Genomic DNA, 19,444 nt, shown 5'->3' with positions numbered 1-19,444 from the left:
ACTTTTCATACCATAATACAGATTCTATTCTAGGGAGACGAGAAAAAGAATAAGAGAGCGGAAAGTTGTCGCATTGCCTTGAGAATAACACAAAAATTATTAGATTTAGATGAGAGTGACTGCGCTGTTACAAAGTGAACACGCCGAGCTCTCCCAAGAGCTGCTATTGGCCGGGATTATCTACCACATCAAAAGCCCTGCTCCTAAGTGACAGCTTTAAACAGCCTCAGTGACAGTAATGCATGTGTAGGAACAAAAAAGGTTTCATGTGGTTTTAACAAGGACCCGAGAGTAACATGGCTGCTGTGATTTAAAGGTTATTTAACCTGACTGTGCGGGAAAGTACATGTTGGTCTTTGAAGCACACAGAGAGAAAGGTGAGAACTGTCTGTGCAGTTCACTCAATTTAAGACTTTTAAAGACATTTTTGATAGCATATTAAATGAAATGTAACAATTGAATGTAACTGTCGAAGGATGATGGAAAGCAAAAGGGACAAAACAGGCCTATAACCTTTAAGTATAGGGCATGATTTTTTGCAATTTATATGAATCATTTGTCTCAAATTTCCAGCTGTATATCATAATAATTATTAGTAATACAATGAATTAGTTAACATGAGCTGGACACAGATTAACGGCAAAAAAGATATTAATGGATAATCGAATAAATAACACAATTAAGTATTTTTTGTCGAAACACCTGCAGGAACAGTTGAGTTTGCTTTGCTAGTAGATTAACGCTCTGCCTTTATCACAGCTCTGATAGCACAGAAAATGATCATTGAACAGTAGTGTTCCTATAAGGATGGGAATGATTCATCGAATATTCGAAAATATTCAGGTTTCGAATATGAGTTATGAATATTTGTATGGTTAATTTTAGTTTTTGGGAGGAGTGCCTAAGTTGATTACATATTATCAAATGGAATAATTCAATGGATACGACAGTGCCATAGGTAAGTGTGTTAGGTCTAAAGGTGTGTTTTGCTCCGCTCACCGGTCCCTCACAGCGGGCAGAGCTGCAGGTGATCTCTCTCTCTCTCTCGCGTCCGGTTATACTTCACTCGCGTTTATGTCCAAATCCATCAGATCTAGCTAGTTCTAGCTAACGATATGGCTGCTGCCCCTCCCTACACGCAGATCACGCAGACTCAAACCTCATCTTATGACCAAATGCGCTCCGCAGTTACCCCGTTGCAAGGTTCCGGTGCTAACAGTTCACTTGCTATACCCGCAACCTCCGTTCCAGCTGAGAGGGTCTTCTCTACAGCTGGCCTGATTGTGAATACCCTCCGCACCCGCCTCTCCCCTGAGTAGACATGCTCATATTCTTAAACAAGAATGAGTATTGAATACAGAGTTCCCGTTAGAATATTTTTTCGCCGGTCAACATGTCCGTTAAAGTTCAAATCTTCCGGACAAAATTTGAAAAGTGCCGGTCAAAGGTCTTCTTTGTTATTTATTGAGCTTTAAAACAAATTGATATGATTCGATATTAAACAAACAAATTATAGTAGATTAACTATTCAAAAGTGTACAGTAATTTACAATAACTACGTGTGATATTCTACCCTGAAGTGTGTGTGTTGCTCATAGGTATTGCTCCGCTCACCGCTGCAGGTGATTATGCAGAGCTGCGTGTCGACTCATCAGCAGCAGCTGATCTCTCTATCCCGTCAGATTCAGATCTAGCTAGTTCTAGCTAATGATAGGAATACCTGCTTATCAAGACACCTAAACAATAAGCGTCGCTATGCAACCGGGTGAGGCCGCAAAGTATAGCGCAGCATTATGCATTTGTTTACATGCCCACCGGAACCAGAACCCCGAGGCATTACCAACAGATCAACGCACAATCAACCCATACAGGACATCTCTTTCTCCACATTAAGTGTTACACGTTAGAATTGACTATTCTTGTCTGTCACATACTCTTTTGTCTGTCACATAAGTGGCACAACAGATGCGGTATTGCGCTAAGGGGAAATTATTTTGACCGGTCACTTTGACCGGAGAGATTTAGATTTGCCGGTTTTCAGCATATTTTACCAGTCATAGTCCGGTAATTACCAGCTAACGGGAACTCTCATTGAATAGCTGCATTCTGTGCATAGGCCCTATTTTGACACCAGTATAGTGGTATGTGACATAAATTGTGGAAAAAAATATTTTTATTTGTATAGTGCTGTATTCACAGAAGCAACTGCAATCGTAGGCGGGCGTTTAAGAGGAACGTCCAGCATTCCTCACTCAACTTGTTGACAATTATGAGAGCATCATCCGGCAACTGATAGTGCACTGCATTTTGCCATACTTCCCATTGGGTTGCACTCGAGCACTCAAAACAGAAAACGTAGGTGCAGAAGTATGCGATATGAGATACAGTTCAAATCTTCACAGTTTAGCAAGACATTGCATCATAAAGCCATATTTTGAGTCCCAACAGGAAGTAAAGCTTTTCAAGCATCACAACTGATGAGTTGGTTTGGATCTATTTTTGGTATAAAAAAAGGGGTCTTCAGTAGTCATAGATTAGTCGTTAAGAACCAAAATACTTTTCCGCTTCTGAAAGCTGCATGTTCCTCCTTCCTAAAAATACACCCAGAACTAGTGAACACCTGCACGCTGACAGGCAGATGACACGGTTTGTGGCTGGCATCAGAAGAGAGACTCACCGCTGCTGCGACTCTTGCGGTTGGCCTTCCCTCCCGTCAGCAACATCTTCAAGCTGTTCCTAAACATGACTGCAGCAGATGCCCTGGACTACACTACAGAAAGATCTGTTGGGAAAAGAAAAGACAGTCAACATTAATATTTCATCGACTGTCTACTGTGAGCTAAAACTGATATTAGTTATAATAGAATTCCGTTGTTAAAGACTTTATTAGAGATATTAGATACAAGAAAACTATGCACAATACAAGAAATAACCAATTTACTAACAACTTCTTCCTACCAACGAAAAAGCATAATGTCTGGTTGATCATTTCATTGTCAATCTACTCTATATATAAAAGATTAAAGGACATCAAAACCTTGACTAAAATAAAAATGTATTAATCAGTTCATTTTATTTCTTTGAATTCTGATATTTCAAGTTGTCAAAAAGAATTGATGCAGTGAATTGTTTTACAAGTATTAGCTTTAACAATGTATCTGGTAACATATTGCAACTTATAAAAGTGAGGAGAAAATATGCTTCTACTTAAGAAGGTCAAGGCCATAATATCCAATAAAAAAGAACAGAAGTTTGGCACAGATAACACAAGCTATGTACTGTACAGTATCATCAAAGTACAGGCAGTGGAGGATGGGGTTCCAGTACAAAGAAGCCGTGACAATGCCGACAGATAAGAGCACCTTAAACCATAACATTGTCTTTATTTCCTGCCTGCAGCTTGTTCTATCCCGCTAATTCCCCCCCCACCCCCCTCCCCCACGCAGGCACATATATCTCTGCTGTGAGTAGTAAAAAGCATGGCAGCAGATGTTCTCCATTAGATTGGAGTGACTCAGCAAAGCCCCACAGACAAGCTCCAGCTGAGAAGCTAGCTCTGAACCCAAACAATTAAAGAAAAAAAAACCTCAAAGACGAAGACATGGAAAAGCTCTCCAAAAGCCCTCCTCCCCGCCTCGCCCTCCCCCAACCCCTGCTTAACTAATGTTTTTCACAATCCCCTCATGACCTTGAGTGGGGGTCTAAAAGGCTTCCAGGATCATAACAACTACTCAAACTACAAGAGACACTGGGGAGATGGCAATGGCTATGATGCAACACATGATATTATAGTTAGATGGGATGAAACTGAGACATTAAACATTTATCTTTGGTTTTAATGATTCATTGGTGTCTTCTTAACAAGAAGTGTCCTGAGCATTTTAGGCAGAAATTAGCCCAAATAGACAAATGGTATCTCCACATTACACTAGTAGGGGTAGGCTAAGTAGACTTTAACTTGAGTCCCACATTTGGTGACTTAAGACAAAACTGGGCAAATGTAAAAGACTTAAAAAAGACAAACTGACTTGGAATTTAACGTCACTGTCGGGCGACTTAATTTGGCTACACTTAACACTATTGATTACCAGCAAGCAAACACTTACATTTCCCAAACATTCTTTGATTGAACTAATCGGACAGCCACCAATCAAGTTGCGGGAGAGAACCATGAAGAACCAACATTTAAGTATCTGAGCACCAGTTGTATAAAATCATACTGTTGATCATTTTGTTGTGTAAAAATTCAAAACCACAGAAAAAAGAACCAAAGAAACGAAAAGCAGTATCTAAAATAGGCGGGTTGAACAGTGCAATAGGACTCAAAACTGGAAAGATTTGGGACTAGCAAATCAATGACTTGGTCCCACCGCTTGGCTTAAGACATGAAATGTAGGTTTCACTTATCCTAAAATGATAGAATAGATGAGGTCAAACCTTCCACTCCCCCAACACCTCCAGACCTCAACAACCTTTTTAACACGAGTGGGTGTCTGACGGTCCATTTATAGAATGAAGTTGTCCAGACAGTAAATCTCAAAAAGATTGCCGATTTGGAGTTTAGTTCAAGAATGATGAAAAAAAAACAGCTGAAAGAGAAGTACATTTTGATATATCAAATGTGAAAATTGAGGGGGAGCTACTGTAGCCTCCAAAAAGAGAGCAGACCCAGCCTCAGATCACTTCATGTTGGGAGATGACTCCAGCTGTGTTTGTTGTTTGTGATATTCTAATAATTTCCCAATCACTGATCATTTAGATTTTCCTCTTAATATGTTAGTATTCTTTTGTAGTGTAGCATGCACACTTTTCAGAGAATGTACTCATTGGTATAGCCATAAATGATTTCCTAATATTACTATTTTCTTTCCAATGTGACACCCTTTTAACAAAAAAGTGTTGGGTATGAGCGGCAATGTGCACCTACTGTACAGTAAAGACACATTTGACAGCAGTTACTCTCGCACTTCTTTCCCTATACAGTAGTTAATAGGTGTGTCAGCAAATGTCCATAACAAAGCAATGTAATTTAAGGTTATGACATTTTCTTTTTTTCTTCTTTGGATGTATCCAGTTCACTTTGTATCACTAGGGCTTATTATTCCACAGCTTATAAAAAACACGTCTCAACTCCTCGGACAATACATATGAATCTTTTTGACCTAGTTGACAAGCAGTGTAGTGTCACCCAGACATTGTGACAGGTTCCCCTAAATAAGAAATGAGCCCTGATGTGAACCCGTGGATCCACAAGGAAAGGCTGACATTTCTCTCTGTAACTATTGGCTCAGATCCTGATGCAGTTGTAGTAAAGAGCACCCTGAGAGTATTCCACAGGGCTGTCTATACATCTGATAACAGCAACTGATATGATTGTTTGAGTTAACTGATGCTTCAGGCAAATACACCCTCAAGACAAAACGAACAGCTCTAATTTAGGGGATGTAATTGTGAGTGCTACTTCACAAAGGAAAGAAAATGTAATAATGTCTAATCACTGAACAAAGCAGCATCAAGGCCGCTTCTCTCTCGTTAACCATGTGCTGATGGAATATCATGCAAATGCTAAAGGTTCATTTCCACCTGGATGCTAATGTTGAATTAACAACTCCATTATATGTTCAACGTGAATGATTGAAATAAAATTGCAAGAACATTGAAGAGAAACAAATATCGACACTTGTAAATATACTGCGTCTGATTTTCTTAAATCCGTTTGTATGTGATGTTAAAGAAAGGGAGTGTTGGGCTAAATATGTTAAAATGTTCTAACCGGCCAAATCAAGAGCAGCAGTCAACAATGTTTTGCATTTATTTGTTCTGTGGCGTGAATATGTGCACGCTTTGTTTTATACCGAGACTGAGGGACTCTCTTACTACCTGTAGACTGAGCTAGGTTTAGTCTTGTTTATATTCATTAAGAAATCCTTTGTCAATAAGCAAAAAGAGCAGTGGTGGACAGGGAAGAGTATGGCAAGACAGATCATTTCAGTTTTATTTGTAATATATCTATTTTACTTAATCAGTTACACCTTGTCAAAATGATGTTGATTGTATTTGTTATCTGTAAAGCCAAGCAAGAGTATAAATTAATACATTTGACCCATCTATCTTATCTACTTGTATGCTGCTTGGCTTTCCTCTGATAGCAGGGCCCTAAAATCCCATGTTTGCTTGTTGACAGTGATCATATGATACTGGAATGAATAAATAACAGTAAGAATCAATGGCTTGATGTTTATTTAACTTGATATGGACATCATAGTAGAATAAGCGTGAAAAGAACCTTTAATTTGCAATAGCTTATGAACTTATTGTGTTGTCCTTGTTATACAGTGATATGATGGGCTAATATGATATAAAACCATGCAAGCCCTTCCCTCTGTCTGAAATCAAATCATTGGTATGAATCATGTGCCTTCCAATGACAAGATGTAGACAGCGGTGAGAGAGTGTAAGGTGACAACGGGTCAGATCTTTTTGGCATGCTAATCTCCAGAGATACAGCCCCAGCGGCGCAGGGCCAGCTACGCGAGTATCTGTGCTACTCACCGCAACTTCACCTCAGCATAAAATATGAGCACGGAGCAGCTTATTATGTCTGGTCTGGTTAGCTCACAGGCCAGAAGGCATTCTGTGATTATAATATTAAATCATAATCTTAAAAACTCATGACTCAGTAGGTGCATATTGTAGCTGCATGTCAGCTCTCCGTAGAGCGGCTGAAAGGACTTAGGATGAAATACAGAGGACTTTACAGTCGAGACCGATAAATCTGCTTCTATATGTATAGCATTGAGCTAACCAGGCGAGGCTGTAGCGGTTTAATAACTGCCAGAGCAGAAAATAGGGAGAGCTTTTTCAGTCGGTTTCTAGAGGAGGCAATCAATGTATGAAATCTTAGAGGACTGAGTAGGCACAGACTTGCAGGTCGCCATAGAGAGATGGGCACTAAAATGTACCTGCGTACAAGCAGTGCTTCATCTGAGGGTGTAAGCATACACATCTCTCATTCCCACTCTCTCTGACCCTGTGTACCAACCTTTGTGAAGGGAAGCCAAGAAGCAGCATGCTCTCATGGATAATGTGCGTAAGCGGATGCAGCCCTTCTCAGGCTCTTCTACAGCTCGGGTATAATGCTCCGCCAGTGTGTTAAAAACCACTTAGAGGCACATTCAGCGGCCCTGCATGAGACACTTTCATCTGCTCTGGTCACCCGAAAGCACACTTGTTTGTTCTGATGAAAAATGAAACAGCCACAGCTTGGTTAATTTCTAAGCATCACTGAGGCTGAATTAAAATAAATACTCCACGCTCCAAATGACTATTTGTGTTTCAATTACTCACCGAGGGTTACCTTGAATCCTAGTTATTCTCGCATGCAATTTTCACTGAAAACATACTATTTAAAACTTGGACTTATATAGCTGTGCTAGCGTCAGACTGTTTGTACAGAAGTGTTTTGAACAGCAAGGCTTCACTGAAAATGAATCTTTTTGCGAAGTATGCATACGACTGGATGAGTGAAATTGAAAATGAAATAAATTAAAATAAACATTTTATATTGTTTTCTGTTGTAGGAAGTTGGCTACCATTTATTTCAAATCATCAGGTTTTTCTTCTCTTTTGGTCTGTTTGTTTACAATAGAAGCATGCATACAAAATAAAGGTTACTCGGGTAAGTTATTCATATACAAATGGTTATTTTGTGGGAAATGTATTACTTTAACACTTCAAAATATTCGTTTTTAGCCCTGACAGATACTGTACCTTTGTGAAAGGCGATAAAACTACATTAAATAACTAGCTTTATTAAATGTGTAGGTTTAGCTTTAAGCCTTGCTTTAAGAATTGCTGCTTTGTCATCGCATTATATGGAGCATATTAGAGGATTAGCTTGTAAGTCTCCACATACTGAATCCCTCTTGTAGAATGAAGTTAACTTTTAATCACTAATCCCTATCTTCATTTAAAAATATAAAATAAATCCATCTGGCGGCAGACACAGACGTGTCCCTCTGAGTCCGAGTCTGGTCTGAGAACCAACGTGACCCTCCATTAATCCCAAAGCTTATTTGCAATCAATAAAGTATCCTTTAATGGGGCCAGCGATGGCAAAGGCCAGGGTTGCAGGGCGTCCAATAGGATTTATCTCATGTTACTCCTGGCCTCTAAATGAAAACTCATCTGAGAGGAAGCCACACAGACACAATCAAAGAATTAGAGAGGACGCTTTCCCCTGGGAGTGCTATTACTGTGATTACCTTTAACAAGGAAGTTAGAGCAGACGGAGGGTTTTAATAGAGATGGAGGCACCAGGGACGTTTTTCAGAGCCTGCCAATCAAATGTAATATTTCAGACAGCATATTTCTGAATACGATTAATTTCATTTTGCTAAAATGTATAATAAGTAAATAAACACTGACTCTAGTGAAGAGGGCTACTGTAAAAAACTGCAATCTACCTGTCATTGTATTGAATTGTATATCTATATTGGTAGTGTGAACCTAATCATTGGTGGTATCATGGCGGCTGAGGCTCAGGCGGTAGATGATCGTATACTTCTGACATGTTGACTGCAGGGGTCAGGGATCGTACCTCGGACCCCTGCAGTCAATATGTAAAATGTCCTTGGGCAAGATTCTGCACCCTAAATTAAATTGTCAGCTAAATGTAATGTATCACATTGCCGTGTTTGGTATTTGCATTATGTTAAAAATATAATAGAAATATGTGTTAAAATGTGTGATTGAGGCTCACCCGTGAAAGAAATACAGCTCCATTTTCGCTGTTACGACATTGAAAATCCCCCAGCAGCCACTGCACAATGAAGCATCAACTGTTGTGAGAACGACAAAGGGACCTAGCCCTGAGGGACACACGTTTCTTAGAGCAATTATAGTTGAATCCGGCGGTCTGACTGGAAAACATGAATGTCAGACCCTAATCAAATAACAAGAGTGCCAGGGGAAGCTTGAAACTGCTGTATCATTGAAGCTGAGTCATCCCTGATCCATTGATTGCCTCTACTTGTTCAGATACACTGTTGCTTTCAGGGTTCAGGGAGGAAGAGTGAGGTGAGGAGATAGTGGCAATTGGACCTCATTAAAATAAAAACCAGCTGCAGAGGTTCACAGCAGAGGAAATATTCTCACTCAAAAACAGGACCCTCGCTTGAGGCTTGTTTTGTAGAAGCCTCCTCCGGCAGTAGACACCCTGCAGCATCAGACAGGGATAAATCACACGCCCATCCACAGTTTGAGGATGGCCAGGGGAGCGGAGTTCCATAAATCACACTGATATCAATAAGGGGAAGTGTCAGGGCCGTGGCTCACAAGGTGAGAGCTGCATAGGGCGATGCAGAAACCACTTAAGGTCGCTGGTAACAAAGTTTCACTCCTGCCCCGTGATAGATTATTTATAAAACTAGATTAATGCCCCCGCACTCATTGCTTTGCAGGGGAAGGTGGTGATATCTGTATCACGACGCACCTTATATGGGTACGATCCGTCAAAGATGCGACAGGTTTGGATCCCAGGGTGGTCAAGATTGCTATCTTACAGCTCATCAGCCTTTTATTATAAATTCTACATGGAACACAAGGTATGTTCAAATCACCCTCTAAGAGTAGTGTCACATGCCAAAATATAAAAGCTTAATGTTTCCAGGAATGGGAACGGCTTCAACTATAAATGTCTTATTCGGTATTAATTTGATTCTTTTGACATTTTGAGAGCTCTATGAAAAGCGACATCAACTTCCAACAATAGGACCCCATTTGAAAGCATTGTTTTATTTCATTAATATTCCTACACAGGAGAACTTAAATTATTAGTAACTTTGCATAAAAGGAAATCAGGGCGCTAAAATACTGCGATACCCATGAGCCTAAGGGACCTTTGCTTAAAACCATTGTTTTTTTGCAAATGGGATTAAAACACAATGCCAGAGTTGCTGAGTACCTGTACAATTGACTGAATTGTGTCCCTTTAAGCATAGCAATTTGATTGTTATTCACCAAAACCAACCAAGTTCAATTTGATGTTGTGCAACTCTACAGCGTTGAATACTGCTCAGATTGTGTGTACTGAACCCAATTGAAAACCAGTAACTTATCTACTCTCAATGACATGAGCTGTAATTTAGTCACAATGGAAGAACACCATCTGCAACCTTAGGGCTTAAGAGATCCATGCCCAAGAGCAAAGGTGACAGGTTTCCAAGCGTGCAATCAGATAGAACATTTCCATTTCTTGGCTGTAAGCTTGGCTAAGCAGTTTATGTGACCGTGCAAGTTACAGGGCCAACAATGTAAAGGTCTTAGCAGAAATGTCTTTCTTGCTGGCTCCTAAAGTCTACACTGCTTCGGCAAAGTTTGGCTTGAAGTGTTTGTTCTTCAAGTCACCGACACGGCCCACATACAGCCAAGTGAATTATAATGTGCTTTGGTTGTCATCTCCCTGTGGGGAAACAGAAGTCCTCCTAAACAGGCCAACTGGCACACATTTCCTTCCCCAAATATATGCCCAGTTTAAAGCTCTTTCTCTCACCCTCTCTCTTTCAGAACTACTCTAAAGAAGCGACTGAAATAGCGTGTCAACCTTTATCAGAGTCAAAGGGATCCAAACCAAGGAAGGCATAATTGTATTTATTTCCCCTCGTTTCTTTTAATGGGTTTCTTGCAGTACCAAATATTGAATTGAAATACTGAGCCATGTAGGCAGGTGAGAAAAAAAAAGTAAATGAGGAGAGAAATAAATGCATTTTCTCAGAGCATGAATGACCACAGTTTTTGAAAGTTCAATTGCGTGTCTTCTTGGTAAACTTTTCACTGGCAGACATTGTGGAATTCGGCATTTGTCAGTGGTTAATGAATTTTTCCCCTGCAGTCATCAAAGTGACAATAGCAGCAGCTCGGCTCTGATTTTAATATGTTGTGAATGTACCACTTTGATGCTGCCTCGCTCTTGTTTGGTTGCTGCTGTGAACAATAACACAAAGGTTTTCGTATGAGCAGCAGTCAGAGTAAAACCTTTCCAAGCTTCGCCACAGAGCTGGTAGAAAGAGACGGAGATACTGGAGGAGGAAGTAGCTGCTCAGCATATTCCCAGCGTTCTTGAAAGATGACCATTTTAAACAAGCTAGGTGATGATGTGAAAGGTAAAACACTGTGTTTTATATTGCATAGGGATAGGGATGGTTTGATGACAGGTCGGACTGCTGCTTCTCTCCACTCCCCTTCTCCAATCTTTCCATGCAGAGACCTCACTGCTACACCTGCTGGTCATTTGGAAGTGCTGCTGCACCATCTGCACTGTTAGTCTTAGCAGCGGTGCCAGGAGTTGTATTAATGGAATGATAAATAAAAGCCTAATCTAAATAATAGCCTTTCATCGTTGTGGCTGACATATGACACAGACATGCCCATCACCGAGGCTGTAGAATACACAGAACATTTTGTTTTGCATAAATCCTCTCAGAGGCTCCCATTGGTATGCCTCTCGCTCCCCGATCCCTATCATACATATAGAGCAGAGCTCCAGGAAGAAGAATGGTCCAATGTTTGACAGGCAGCTTAAAGGGGCAGATAGAGTCATGACATGAAGAGAGAAGGTCATTCTGCAGAAGGACACTAACGCAGGTAATTGACATTGGCAGAGGTGCATATTTGCATCGAGATGGAGGCATTAAAAAATGAGCCGGTGTCTCTTGCTGGGCAGGCGCTGAAATTAAATTATTGGAATGAAATAGGCTGAGGTCCTGTTTCATCTGCTGGTCTTATATTCACTTCAGTAGGATTGACTTTTCTAGTGTACTGTGACATTTGATGCAGTCTCATATTTGATGAGCTGTCATCTCACTCCATGAGACAACCAGGTTACGGGGTAAACAAATAATGATTTATATGAATGTGATGCAGAAGAAAGTATTCTAGGGATGATTGGAAACGTGGAGAAGACAATGGCTATGCCCGCGGTGGTGCAAAGTTTTCACCAGGCTCCTCCCGTAGATTTGTAGGTACAGGGCGACCCGAGGGGGCCAAAGTGGACCTATGTCATTATTGCAGAGGAGGGGGTCATTGGAAGGAGCAGTGTCCGTTGCTGGAAACTAAGGGGAAGCCTCGTTTGTCACCACATGCTCCAGCCATGTGTTGTTCTGCCGTGTTGGATAAAAAACCGGCTCGGGCATGGTGCCTGATAAGAAGCCGGTTTGTGCCGACCCGGATGCGGGTTCTGGTTTTGAGCCGTTCATCACTGAAGCTGTTGTATCAGTAGTCGGTAGTGACAAATATATGACGATTAAGGTGTTGCGTGATACAGCGGCTAGATACTCATTCATTGTTGAGTCAGTGTTGCCTTTTTCGTCAGAGACAGAAACGGGGGATTTTGTGCTGATGAGGGGCATGGAGATGGGCTTGATCCCTGTGCCACGGCATACAATAGTGCTGGATTGCGAGCTGGTGCGGGGAGTTGTGTCTATTGGCGTGCGTCCCGCGTTGCCACTTGATGGGATACATATGATTTTGGGCAACGATCTCGCTGGTAGTGCTGTGTGGGCTGGTGTGCCACCGCTTGTGGTGGTTTCCAGGCCGGTGGCATCTGGGGAGCCAGATGAGAGTGGTTTGCAGTTTCCAAGTGTGTTTCCAGTTTGTGCTGTGACACGTGCACAGAACCGTAAAATGTCTGCTGACCCACATGTTTCGGAGTGTAGTAAAAGTAATGTGGTACATGTGGTCTCACTGCCTGATCTCCCTTCGTCGGTGTCAAAGGCGGACTGGGTCAGGAGTCAGAAGGACGATTCATCTCTTTCTGCTCTGTGGACTGAGTTGTTGCCGGCAGAGAAGGTCAGAGACATAGCCCAGGGTTACTTTGTTCAGGGGGACTTGCTGGTGCGTAAGTGGGTGCCCTGTGTTGGTGATGCTGTGGGGGAGGCAATGTTTCAGGTGGTGGTGCCGAGTAGCTTTTGTGATGTGATATTGCAAACTGCGCATGATATTGGTGGACATTTGGGGATAAAAAAAACCTATGACCGTGTCCTACGCTATTTTTTCTGGCCTCGGTTAAAGCGCGATGTTGCAAGTTATATTAAAGCATGCCACATATGTCAGTTCACTGGTAAACCAAGTCAGGTGGTGAAGCCTGCACCCCTCAGTCCCATTCATGCCCTTGGTCAACCTTTTGAGCATTTGATCATAGATTGTGTGGGGCCGTTGCCTCCATCTAAGTCCGGTTGTGCGTACATGCTTACTATAATGTGCCAGACTACAAGGTATCCTGCAGCGTTTCCCTTGCGCTCCATTTCAGTGAAGCCAGTAGTTAGGGCTTTAACCCAGTTCATCTCCACATTTGGGATCAAATGTGATTCAAAGCGACCAGGGTACCAACTTTACTTCCCATATGTTCAAACAGATCCTACAGCAGCTGGGGGTCAGGCATAACCGTGCGTCGGCTTACCATGCCCAAAGCCAGGGGGCGCTAGAGCGGTTTCATCAAATATTGAAGTCCATGCTGCGTGCTTATTGTATGGAAATGGGGAAGGACTGGGAGGAGGGACTTCCATGGCTCATGTTGGCGTCCAGGGAAGTCGTTCAGGAAAGTACAGGGTTCAGCCCTAATGATTTGGTCTTTGGGCATAAGGTGCGTGGTGCGTTATCTGTTCTCCAGGATGGTTTGATTGAGGGTGAGTCACCTACAAATTTAGTGGACTATGTACAGGGCTTTCGTCATCGCCTGTATGTAGCGGTGGAAATGGCAAGGAAAAATGTAGCTGGTGCTCAGGCTAATATGAAGAGACTCTATGACCGTAAAGCAGAGTATCGTGAATTCAGCCCAGGGGATCAGGTGTTGGCTTTAATGCCACTGCAGGTCTCACTATTCAAAGCCAAGTTTGCCGGCCCGTACACTGTTGAGAGTAAAGTGTCAGATCAAAATTACTTGATTGCTACTCCAAATCGGAGGAAGTTGTCTCAACTGTGTCACGTCAACCTCCTAAAACCGTACTATGTTCGTGATACCGTTGGGGATGGCTAAAAAGTTGGGTGTGGGCCCCATAATGATGGTTGATTCTGTGCTTTCAGATCGAGGGTTGGCTGAGGAGTGTGATGTTAAGGCACCAGATGAACCTGTTATGTCTGGTAGGCTGAGGAATTCGGAGTCGTTATGCCAATTGGATCGCTTGTTGAGTCACTTACCGGCAGCACAGAGAGATGAATTGGCGGCTTTAATCGGGAAGTTTTTGGTACTGTTCGGCGATACGCCATCGCGCACAACTCTCGTGGAGCATGATATCGACGTGGGGGACAGTCCTCCAATTAAGCAGCGATTTTATCGTTGTCCTGCAGATAAGCGTAGGGTGCTGGAGGCTGAGGTCCAGTACATGTTGGACAATCAGATTGCAGTACAGTCGTTCTCCAGTTGGGCGTCACCTAGTCTGCTGGGTGGCAAATCAGATGGGTCTCCGCGGTTTTGTAACGACTATCGTAAGGTTAATAAGGTGACAAAAACAGATTCTTACACGTTGCCACGGATGGAGGACTGTATTGACTTGGTGGGCTCTGCTAGATTCGTCAGTAAATTCGACTTGTTAAAGGGGTACTGGCAAGTTCCTTTGACAGCGCGTGCGCAAAAGATTTCAGCATTTGTTACACCTTTCGGTCTGTATGAGTATACAGTGATGAGTTGTGGGCTTTGTAATGCGCCAGCGACATTTCAGCGCCTCATGAATATGGTGGTAGCAGGTCTTGAGGGGGTTGCTGTTTATCTTGACGACGTAGTGGTGTTTAGTGACACATGGGATGACCACATCAAACGCATTGGTACCTCTGTTCTGTCGCCTGGCTGAGGCGCATCTCACTGTTAACCTGGCCAAGTGTGAGTTCGCTATGGCGACAGTGACATACAAGTTCGTCCGGTAGACGCGAAGGTGCGGGCCGTTTTGCAGTTTCCTGTGCCCACTACTAAGAAGGAACTCATGCGGTTTCTAGGTCTGGTCGGGTACTATCGCGCCTTTTGTAAGAACTTCTCCACAGTGGTTGCGCGCCTGACTGATTTGCTGAAGGGTACAGTCAAGTTAATTTGGTCTGACCAGTGTCAGGTAGCGTTTGAGAATGTGAGGACCCTGTTGTGCTGTGCTCCGGTTCTCGCTGCGCCGCGCCTCGATGAGCCGGAGGTTGATGCTAGTCATGTTGGGGCAGGTGTGGTTTTGCTGCAAGAGGTTGAGGGTATTGATAGGTCAGTTTGTTACTTCTCAAAGAAGTTTAATTCGTACCAACTCAATTACTCAACCATCGAAAAGGAGGCATTGGCCTTAATATGGGCCCTCCAGCACTTTGAGGTGTATGTGGGTTTTGGGAGTAGCCCAGTTGTAGTTTATACCGACCATAATCCCCTTACCTTTCTCTGTTCACTTAACTGTCCGAACCGGCGGCTGATGAGGTGGGCCCTGTTCCTGCAGTCCTATAGTTTGGACATTCGGCACATTAAGGGCAAGGACAACGTTGTGGCGGATGCTCTCTCTCGTGCCCCGGTGGGGTAGGAAGTCTCTCTGGCTCTGGATATTTGGTGTTGTTTCGGGGATCCCTTTGGGGCCTCCGTCTTAAGGGGGGGGCTGTGATGCCCCTGTGGGTTCATCAGTGGAGAGGGTGTGGCTGTCCTGTCTTGGCTGCATTGATCGCACTGATTGCAGTAACTCAGGGCACCTGGGTCTGGTGCTCTACAGCTATTTTAAAGCCTCTCTGCTCCTGTCTGTTCTCTCTCTCGGCTTTTTCCTGCAGGCACCCGGCTCTGATGAGTATAAACCATGAGTTGACTTGAACAGTGTGGTGCAAATAAATACCTTTACCTACCCGTTGACATGTTGTGTCTCCTTTTTGTTGTGGCCTTTTGAGCCAGGTCGCAACAATGAAGTTAAGTTTGAAATAGAGCTACAACGCATTTGTTTCAACCTAACATGGTTGTTGATCAAGGTGAATTTCCATGATCGGGATAATTGTGAATATCCTCACTTTTTTTCAAACAAAAAAGGATGGTCATAAAAAAAGGTTTCTGTAAATCCCCACCTCCTTCTTTCCCACGGAGCCATTGGAGGAAGATGGCCATCACCTCCTGCATGAGGTTTCTTCCTGTTTTTCCTGTCCACTGTCACACTGTTTGCTCATGGGGGAATGTTATTTCTGGTCTCTTTACATTTAAAAGTAAGGTCAGGATCGGTTCTTTCATTTATTAAAATATTATTATTTGGGGCAGAGGGGTGCTGTAGGGGTTTTAACCCACCAGAGTAGAGACCCTGGATTATTTTGTTGTGTTTGCTGTACCCCTAGAATCTGTTGACTAGAAGACACGGATAATTCCATAATGTCTGGATTACAAACAGGGCAAAGCAGGCATATGCCCCCCGGCTCAGGAACTTAAAAGGGCCCCTTAAGCTCCGGTCATGCTGTGTCAAATGGTTAGGGCTAATTAAGCTGCACAACTAAAACACAATATCAATAGAACCTAAACTGGATCCTGTTCAATTACATTATCATTTAGCTTTGCCTTAAAAAAAATCCAGGTTTAAGATCTTCATTACTTCTGTTTTGCTTGTTGCCTATTTCATTTAATCTCATTTGAATGAAGCATGCCTAACATTTTGTTGATTTGCGTCCAATAATCCTAAATGCATCCAGTGTGATTGAGAGTAGTCAAAGAAGAGTGGTGTGAATACTTTTTCTTCCTTCTGAATTAAAAGCATAAAATGGCTGTTATAACTCCTCATAACATCCACACACATCTGGTCCTGGCTCAGCTGTCACATGGATCCAGTGTCAGCTAACACTGAAGCTGATCCAAACAGAATTGTAACCGCCAGTCATTCCCTCTGTGTCGTCAGTTCTGCCTGCCTAACATAACTTAGCTCTCAGATGATCCCTAAATTGGGTTGATTTGGGTCGATTCACTACTTCAAGTGAATCGCTAAATAACCAACTAGCACATGCTCCCACTCATTCTTATTTCACACCCATATGTGCGTACCAGTTCAGTTCCTTAAACCACCACCACCACCACCACCACCACCACCACCACCACCACCACCACCACCACCACAGAACACTTAGCCGGAGGCCTGTTGAGGTCTTGTAGTAACTTTGTATGTCTGAGAAGCAGAGCCAGATTAACTGTTGGACTTCCTGCCTGGGGCTGTTGTGTATCAAGTGCAGCTGAGTGGTGGATAGGCTTAGCATGGCTTTTAAGTGGTGTTAGGCCGAAGGGGTGCTACTGGTTTGGTTTCCTTCGTGACTGGGCAAGAGTTACAAAAGTCCTCATTTGAAAATAAATTCAACCTGTGTGGGACCATTTCCAAACATCTGTAAAGATAATTGCAGCTAAAGTTAGTTGTATTCAAAGCTTCATACATAGATGCAAAGCTTAAAACATAGAAAAGTGCTATATAAAGATGTTGCGCTGCACTGATGCAACTCGTCTGCAGTAGGTTTCAACTATAAATGCACATAGGGTAACAGTGAAAACCCTTTTGAAAAAATGGTTTGTCATGACAAAAAGACAAGCAAAGATTGTATGTCCCGTCTCATTCACATCTTGCCTCTTTCTCTTGGTATTACACTTTCCATTCACTACTGTGTTAGACCACCAGTACAAAAATATTCTACTGTGCCATTTAGGTAAAGGTGAAGAAACATTACACTGAGGGTCCAATGTCTTTTCAAGAGATTATGTTTTGATGCTTTCTATTTATGACATTTACAGATAGGGCCGGTGACGTCAAGAAACAACCCACAAGGACTCCATGAACACAGCATACCCCAAAGGTAGAGAGTCATCACAAATTCAGAGGGTGCGTATGGTTTCAAAACCGCAGGACAAGAACAGAACAGATCAATAAGGTAATGCCATCCATCCACACAGGCTGAGTTAAAGATAGATGGAGGCTAAGGTATGTCAAAAGGTTACCTATAATGACAGTTGGCGCGGAGCAAATGAGTTTCTGCCCTCAATGTGGGCTCATAAATAAGACAGAAAAAAAGGTCCATTTGTCAAAGTGATCGTTGGCAACATCCTCGGTTCTGTTCATGTCTGGGGAAATAAGTGTGTGAATAGCATGCGTAAGGATTTAAGCGTGGTTTCAAATAGGCAGAGGCACACAGACTGAAAATGGAAATGATTCTGTTTCCTTATGCATTGATTCAGTCCTGTATTACCATGTGTACCTTTGTCGTGTTGAAATTCACTGTGAAGAACTTCATTGTCCACTGTGAATTAGCAGCACCTCTTGTCTCCCTCATCTCATCCTCACTTTGTGTCTGTGATGTGTATGCCTTTTCGACAGTCAATGAATAAATATGACGGTAAAATAGACAACGCTGACAGCTTCCAGGAATGTGCTGTTCTCCAGTTTTTTTTCTAATCAGTCTTACTTGTGTAAAGCAAAAAAGTATTTTGGTCTACAACCAACTTAAGATTTGTTGCTAAAAATAGGTTGTTTCATTCTTGTTTTGTGACAAGTACATTTGCAGCTTAAGAAACATACTTTTCCTCTCCGCCAGATTCCAGACTCAATATTAATTTCAGAGCTGGCGATACAATACTGCAAAGAAAATAGGACATTAGTGTGCCTCACAAGGTCAATGATACCTTCAGGGTTGCTATTTGTGACTCTGAATCTGAGAAGACGGTACAAAGGATAGAAGGGAGCGTGGGCAGGCGAAGGAGAGAAAACGTCTTAAATTATTTGCTCTTCCAGTTCAGCCCACCACCATATTGCTGTCAGGCTGGACTGACGTTTGATTGAAAGCACAGACTGGAGCACGGAAAACGGAAACCCAATTAGCACGTTAGCTGGTTGCTGACCTCTGATGGTGATTTGATGACCACCAATAAATGTCTGTTTGATTCCAGCCATCTCACCAGGTGCCCATCATGTGGCTCGAGGCACAGAGGGATAGAGCTTCACTTTACAGGGTATATGAAGGAATCCTGAAGTCATTTAATACCTTTTAAGACCTTTTGTAAGACTCTTTCCATACATTTTAAGACATCGTCGCCACTTCAAGTTTTAACCAGATACATTGGCGACACACTTTACCTCACATTTACTATATACAGTATTGATTGTCCTTCCTCCTTATCTTCCAACCATTTGGACGCAAACTTGCATTTCCCCATAACGATGTTGTTTAACAACCGGCGTAAACGGACCTTCGCACGCTATCAAGCAGTGAGCGTGCGATGTCCTGTTCAGATGACGTCAAACCCAACGGGATTCCATAAGTAAACTACAAAGAATCACACTACACACCTACGCAATGATTACATTCAGGCAAACTTTAGAATACAACCTCTTTGGACTATTTATATACTTATTGAAAACAAGCTACAACATTTAATACCTTGGAAAATGCCTTTTAATACTTTTTAAGACCCCGCACTTACATGGTACCACAAGCT

The 19,444-nt window shown here is 42.5% G+C and overlaps 1 protein-coding gene across 9 annotated transcripts in view; it reads right to left on the bottom strand.

Annotated features, from left to right (window-relative positions):
- Window positions 1-19,444, bottom strand: part of tanc2b (tetratricopeptide repeat, ankyrin repeat and coiled-coil containing 2b) — a 185,195-nt gene that overhangs the window by 121,559 nt on the left and 44,192 nt on the right. For all 9 annotated transcript variants that reach the window (XM_071206759.1, XM_034107605.2, XM_034107607.2 and 6 more), the window contains exon 2: window positions 2,678-2,782. In XM_071206759.1, coding sequence (XP_071062860.1) covers window positions 2,678-2,744 — 67 coding nt within the window. In that variant the 5' untranslated portion in view covers window positions 2,745-2,782. The remainder of the gene's footprint in view (window positions 1-2,677; window positions 2,783-19,444) is intronic.

This window comes from Pseudochaenichthys georgianus, chromosome 19, assembly GCF_902827115.2.
Source record: "Pseudochaenichthys georgianus chromosome 19, fPseGeo1.2, whole genome shotgun sequence".
Classification (NCBI taxonomy): Eukaryota; Metazoa; Chordata; class Actinopteri; order Perciformes; family Channichthyidae; genus Pseudochaenichthys; species Pseudochaenichthys georgianus.
The sequence above is the reverse complement of the archived record's forward strand: the minus strand, read 5'-3'. Positions and strand labels throughout refer to the sequence as shown.